The 6,885-nt window shown below is 52.8% G+C and overlaps 1 protein-coding gene across 3 annotated transcripts; it reads left to right on the top strand.

Annotated features, from left to right (window-relative positions):
- LOC100158011 (pancreatic trypsin inhibitor-like) lies at positions 433-4,446 on the top strand. Of its 3 annotated transcripts, none has more exons than XM_021077243.1 (3): positions 433-613; positions 2,698-2,941; positions 3,391-4,446. In XM_021077243.1, exons 1-3 carry the CDS (start codon positions 520-522, stop codon positions 3,422-3,424), a joined length of 372 nt encoding a protein of 123 aa, XP_020932902.1. In that variant the 5' UTR covers positions 433-519; the 3' UTR covers positions 3,425-4,446.

Raw genomic sequence — 6,885 nt, 5'->3', positions numbered from 1 at the left:
AGTCCACCTGTGGAGGAGTTCCCGTCGTGGTGCAGCGGAAACGAATCCAACCAGGAACCATGAGGTTGCGGGTTCAATCCCTGGCCTCGCTCAGTGGGTTAAGGATCCAGCGTTGCCGTGAGCTGTGGTGTAGGTCGCAGACACGGCTCGGATCTGGCGTGGCTGGGGCTGGGGCTGTGGCTGGCAGCAATAGCTCCGATTAGACCCTTAGCCTGGGAACCTCCGTGGCCCTAAAAAAACAAACAAACAAAAGTCCACCTGTGGACTCAGAGTCTATTTTTCCACGAGACCCACAAGCCTTGTCCAGTTTGAGAAGCACTGTCACTGAGCATCTGGCCCCAACAGGCAGAAGCAGGAAGCCTGGTTGGGGGGGGGTCGGAATTGCACAACCTCCAGGACGGACCCCAGCTCCTCCCCTTCCTCACTCCCCTCCTCACAGTCTGTCCCCACCCCTCAGCTGGGCTGTGAAAAGCCCTGTCTCCCAGCCGTCCTCAGAAGCCCTCCTGCGAGGCCCTGAAGATGAGCCGGCTCTGCCTCTCTGCAGCCCTCCTCCTCCTCCTGGGCGCCCTGGTGGCCAGCACCCAGGGGTGTGAAGAGAGGAGCCAGATAGAAGGTAAGTCCCAGCTCGTGTCCCCTGTACAGGCCAGGTGGGGAGATGGGGGCGAGGCCATGGAAGGGGCTGGGGGGGCAGGGTGGGGTGACATTTCATGACTCTCAAAGGAAAATCATTATGTTTTCAGCTTTTAAAAAAAAAAAATTCAGGAGATCCCGTTGTGGCGAAGTGGTTAATGAATCTGACTAGGAACCATGAGGTTGTGGGTTCGATCCCTGCCCTTGCTCAGTGGGTTAAGGATCCGGTGTTGCCGTGACTGTGCTGTAGGTTGCAGACATGGCTCGGATCCCATGTTGCTGTGGCCCTGGCGTAGGCCAGCAGCTATAGCTCTGATTCGACCCCTAGCCTGGGAACCTCCATATGCTGCGGGAGCGGCTCTAGAAAAAGCAAAAAAAAGCCAAAAAAAAAAAAAAATTTCAGGCATTCCCATTGTGGCTCAGTGGTAACGAACCCGACTAGTATCCATGAGGATGTGGGTTCAATCCCCGGCCCCACTCAGTGGGTTAAGGATCAGGCTGCCAGGAGCTGTGGTGTAGGTCACAGAGCGGCCCGGATCTCAAGCTGCTGTGGCCATGGCAGCTGTAGCTCCGATTTGATCCTGACTTCCATCTGCTGCACATTTGGCTCTAAAAAGAAAAAAAAAATCATCCTGCCTAACTCTACCGGATCAGAGACCCCAATCTCTGAGACTCTCTATTCCTGGTCACTGCCTTGTCCAGTAGCCTTTCTGTCGTGTACTGAGAAGCTCAATATTTGATCTTTGTCCTGGTTCCTGGCTGAGGGCTCCTGAAACTCTTGGATGGTACAGTCTTCCACAGAGTCATGCGATGCCTGAGGAACAGGACCCAGGGTAGCTTCAGGACAGGGCTGGTCTCCACAAAGTCCCAGCAGGTGCTTAGAGGGCAAGAACTTTCAGCCCAGTACCTCTGGGGTGAGAGGAAGGCACTGACCCTGAGTTCAATCACCAACGGCCAGTGACTCAATTTGCCAGCTTATGGATGCCTCAGTTAAAACCCCTAAAATGGGAGTTCCTGTCGTGGCTCAGTGGAAATGAATCTGGCTAGTATCCATGAGGATGCAGGTTCGATCCCTGGTCTCGCTCAGTGGGTTAAGAATTCGGCGTTGCTGTGGCTGTGGTGTAGGCCGGCAGCTGTAGCTCCAATTCGACCCCTAGCCTTAAAAAACAAAAAACAAAACAAAACAAAAACCCCACCACCTGAAAACACCTGTATTGCCCTCCTTGCTTTGGAAATTTCAGGGTATTTAGAAGGTCTGTGGCAGGAAGGAGGAAGATCAAATATATTTTTATTGTAAATCGCAATAACATTATTTCCTCAATACACAATTATTCCAGTTCCCGAGAGGCAACCAAAGCTGATACAGTGGTATCTTTTTCTCCACGCCTTTCACCTCTACAGCATGATGCTGTCACAGTTTTGTAGTAGTCAGACCTTTCTACCATACACATAAGTGCAGAGACTTGCATTATAAAACCTATGCACCCATCTTCCAGCCTCAATAATTATCGACACATGGAGAATATCATTTCCTGTGTCTGCCATTTTTTTTTTTTTTTGGTCTTTTTGCTATTTCTAGGGCCACTCCCGTGGCATATGGAGGTTCCCAGGCTAGGGGTCGAATCAGAGCCACAGCCATCGGCCTACACCACAGCCACAGCCTACACCACAGCCACAGCAACTCGGGATCCAAGCCGCGTCTGCAACCTACACCACAGCTCATGGCCATGCCAGATCCTTAACCCACTGAGCAAGGCCAGGGATCGAACCCACAACCTCATGGTTCCTAGTCGGGTTCGTTAACCACTGCGCCACCAAGGGAACTCCGCCATGTTTTTAAAAAAAGAGATGTCTGAAGCGAATCCAAGACCTCCTGCCAATTAATCCATAAATACTTCAGGAGGTATTTAAACATTTACGTGATTACCATGTCATCATCACGTCTCAGCATGAATAACAATGTCCCAGAAAGCATGTCAGCAAACGGTCGCTTCCCACTTCCCAGCCCTGCACCCCTCCCATTCTCTAGTGCAAATCAATTGGTCTCTGCAGTTGTTCACCTTGTAGACAGAGCTCCGGGGACCCTCCTTCCAACTGACCAGAGCTCCTCCCGTCCCGCAGAGCTGCCGCCTGCCTTCTGCCTGGAGCCTCCCTACACGGGGCCCTGCAAGGCCCGTATGATCAAGTATTTCTACAACATCAGATCCAGGAGCTGTGAGGAATTTATATATGGCGGCTGTGAAGCCAAGAAGAACAACTTTGAGGCGATGGAGGACTGCATGAGGACCTGTGGTTCCTGGCGAGACTTCTGGTAAGACCTGGGGCGGGGCAGGGGGAAGGGGAAGGGCTGGGGAGAGAGGCGGAGCTCACGGGGCCCCACACTCCTCACCCCTCAGTGTCTCCCCCCACCAGGACACGTGGCCTCCGTGTCCTGTGACACCGCAGCCTCAGCACCTCCTCCACGGGCCAGCTTGGCAAAAGCTCGCCCCTAGAAGCCCCATCTTCATGACCTGAGCCTCCTCCCATGCTCCCCTTGCTCAGACGGGAACCCTGAGTCAGCCACCCTGCAGAGCAGGCCTGCGGTGCTCCTGAGCGCCCCCACCTAAGGCCCGGAAAACCCACCTCCTCTTTGTTGGCCATCCTGGTCCTGGGGGGACTGTGGTTGCCCGCTTCTGGGAAGGTCTAGGACCTGTCGGGATGTTCAGGGCGCAGGTCTGGGGCCTCAGAGGTGACAATCAGCAAGTTCCTTTGTTTTTGCAGTGGACCTGTCCTCCCCCGAGATGCTGAAGACTGAGGAGGCCCCACCCTCGGCTGGGCTGGGGCTGCATCTGAACCAGTCCAGCCTCCTCTGCTCCCTTCTCAGTCCCACCTTCCTCATCAGAATCCTGCCTCTGTCCTGCCCATGGGTCTATGTGTCTGAGCTGCGTGTCATCCAGGCAGCTCTAAGCACCATGAGAGGGAGGCTTCCCTTTACCCCGCACCGAGCACCGTCCCTGGCTCCAAGGAGACCGACCATCTCTAATTCTTTGTGGAATGAAGAAATGAAGGCAGAAGCACCGATCCTCACCACTGTAGGGCCTGGGATTTGAAACCAAGTCCCTCATTTCTAGAGGAATGATGGAGTGAATGCAGGTGCTCACAACTGGAGTGACTACAGAACCTGGGGTTTGAAGGCGGGACTTTTGTCCTAACCCCTATCGTCCCCTTCATCCTCTAATAAGAATTATTATTAATTTATGGCAGTTTAGTGGAAAAGAACTTGTTACTAATAACAGGAGTTTGGCTTTAGTAGCCCTGGATGTTGCTGTGTGTCTCGGGCAAGTCACTTCACCTCTCTGAGCCACAGTTTCTTTGTTTGCAAAAGAGAGGGTGATGGTATCTGTCTTAAGGAATTCCTGGGTTTGGGTATATTCAAAAATTACATTGCTTATGGTGCTAAAGTGTTTTGAACACCACCGAGCAAAATGCTTGCTTAAAATAGAGTTTTGTGGAGTTCCCGTTGTGGTGCAGTGGAAACCAATCCAACTAGGAACCATGAGGTTGTGGGTTCGATCCCTGGCCTCGCTCAGGGAGTTAAGGATCCGGCGTTGCCGTGAGCTGTGGTGTAGGTCGCAGACTCGGCTTGGATCCCGAGTTGCTGTGGCTCTGGTATAGGCCGGTGGCTACAGCTCCAATTAGACCCCTAGCCTGGGAACCTCCATATGCCCTAAAAAAAAAAAAAAAAAAAAAAAAAAAAAAAATAGAGTTTTGTTTCCTTGGCTCCTGACTGCCTTGAAAGTGTGCTGTCTACTACAATAAAGAAGAGAACAAACAACATTTTTTGTAGTGTCACCACGTAGAAGTCCGCCCTCGGGAAGTCCCTCGGTGGCCAAAGTTCTCTGAAAAGGTCTCTTTCTTCCTCAGAGGTAACCTAACGCCTTAATTCCATGACAGACCTCACCCAGGCCCAGTCCCTTGCCCCACCCCGCCCTGCCCTTCATTTGACCCTCTGGTGCTTCAAAAATGCAGGAGAGAGGTGGGGGCTTCTGCTGGTTCTCCTTGGGATCAAGTCACCTGTTCCTCAGCCCGTAGGAGCCACTTTTTAAGGTGGGCAGTGCCTGCCCTCTGGTGGCAACACCAGGAAGTACACCCTCTCCCTGAAGCCGCACAAACCACCACCCCTGTGACTTGGAAAAATTGAAATCTTTTGGTTCCTGATTATTTATTATTATTTTTTTTTTTCGTGGCCACACCTATGGCATAGGGAAGTTCCCAGGGTAGGTCAAATTGGAGCTTCAGCTGCTGACCTACACCACAGCAACCCCAGTTCTGAGCCACATCTGTGACCTACACCACAGCTCACAGCCCGTAACCCACTGAACAAGGCCAGGGATCGGACCCACATCCTTGTGGCTACTAGTCGGGTTCCTTACCACCTAGCCACAATGGGAACTCCTCCACCCAATTATTAAGATTTTGTGTATGTGTGTGTAGGCCGTAGTTTATAAATCACTAATAATTTATAAATCATTAATATGAATAATGAATACAAAATATTTTCTCAGTATCTGTACTGCACAGGATGCACCAAATCTGCTCTCACGCAGTTTATTTGCTAGAAGGCAATCCTGTGAGATATTGAACAAGTGATTAATGAGAAATGTGGTGTCTGTTAGTGTGAGGGGAGGTAACGGAGGGACCCACCTCGCATGGAGGCGGGGGGCTGGGATGGAGGGACCCCCTGGGGAAGGGAACTTTAGCTGAGAGCTGATGAATGAGCAAGAGTCCCTGCAAGGAGGTGGGGGGAGGTTGTCCTCAGTAGATGGAAAAGCAAGAGATGGAGGAGGAGGAGTGAGATGAGTGAGGGGAGGAGGGAGATGCTCCTGGGTGTAGACGTGGGGACCCGACCTGAGGGGCCTTGTGAGACAAGCTGAGGGTTTGGGGCTTTATCTGAGGCCAGAGGAAGGGCCTGGACAAAGTGAGGAGAAGCTGGTGGAGGCTGGAGAGGAAGGGCGGGCTCGAGGCCGTGGGGTCATGACCTGTGTGCGGGGGGGGGGGGGGATGGGAGTGGCCTGGACTCCGCAGCGAGCAGGGGCGGCCGAGGAGCCCGTGAGGAGGCACAGCCCACAGGCTTTGCTACGAGATGCTCCTGGGGGGCGAGGAGAAGGAAGGAGCGAGGACAGCTGTCAGCTTCCCGGGAGAAGCGGGGACACGCAAGTCTTTGAGGGGAAAGATGAAGAGTCGAGTTTGGTCCATCTTGGGTCCAGGATGCCTGTAGAAGTCTTGTGGGAAGATGCTGAGTAGACACGGATTCATCCAGTCACTCGTTCAGCAAACGCTGATTAGGATAGAATGCGCTGGTGATTGAAAGCTCAGAATAGACTCCATGGCTGCAAACTCTGGAACCGTCAACTTACCAGCTGTGTGGACAATCGCCTGACTGCTGCCATCATCTAACTCTTCACACAAGGGGAGGGGGGATAACTGCACCTGCCTCTTGCGGAGTAGTGAGGACCGAGGGGGTGAATCCAGGTAAAAGCTTGGGAACGGGGTCTGCACCCAGGAAGGATCAGTAACCATGTCCTGCCTGAGTGCCTACTGGGTGTGCCAGGCTCTGACCTAGGCTCTGGGTCCCAGGCTCTGGGTCCCAGCGGTGGACGTTGCATAGCTCCCTGCTCTCCTGGAACCGACACTGTAGCTGGGGGAGGGAGGAATACACCATCAGTGATGATGAACAAGATGCCTTTCAGCCTGTGATCACTTCTAGCAAGGAAATCTCCCAGGTCCAGGCACAGTGAGCTGGTTAAGGCAGGCGGTTCTGACTGGAGGGAGAGAAGGAGCAGTTGGAGTGTCCAGGGGATGCAGAAGGAAGAGGGAGCACGGCCCCTACAGGTTGAGGGCTCAGTCCTACAAGACTGGCCCCACTTCAAACTCCAGTCAGAAGTCTCCAGGGTCCCCCATAAGTTGACCAAGGGGCTGTAAATTCAGGGGTTCCAGACCCCTACTTCCCACTTTCAATATTCACTAGGACAACTCACGGAATTCAGCACAGACAAGAAAGTAAGTAAATACTGTTCCCATTTAGTATAAAGAATAAAACTCAGCCAAAGAGAGGAGCTGCGGAGGGCGAGGAGTTCCCGGGGTACGGAGTTCCACGCCCCACGGAGCACACCACCCCCACGGCACCTGGATACTGCACCACCCCCAAAGCGCTTCTTTAATTCATTTGACTATCTTCTTCAAACTTTTTTTTTTTTTCTTTTTCAGCCACTCCTG

This window comes from Sus scrofa, chromosome 17, assembly GCF_000003025.6.
Source record: "Sus scrofa isolate TJ Tabasco breed Duroc chromosome 17, Sscrofa11.1, whole genome shotgun sequence".
Classification (NCBI taxonomy): Eukaryota; Metazoa; Chordata; class Mammalia; order Artiodactyla; family Suidae; genus Sus; species Sus scrofa.
Note: the sequence above shows the minus strand (reverse complement) of the source record. Positions and strands in the feature narration are given on the sequence as shown.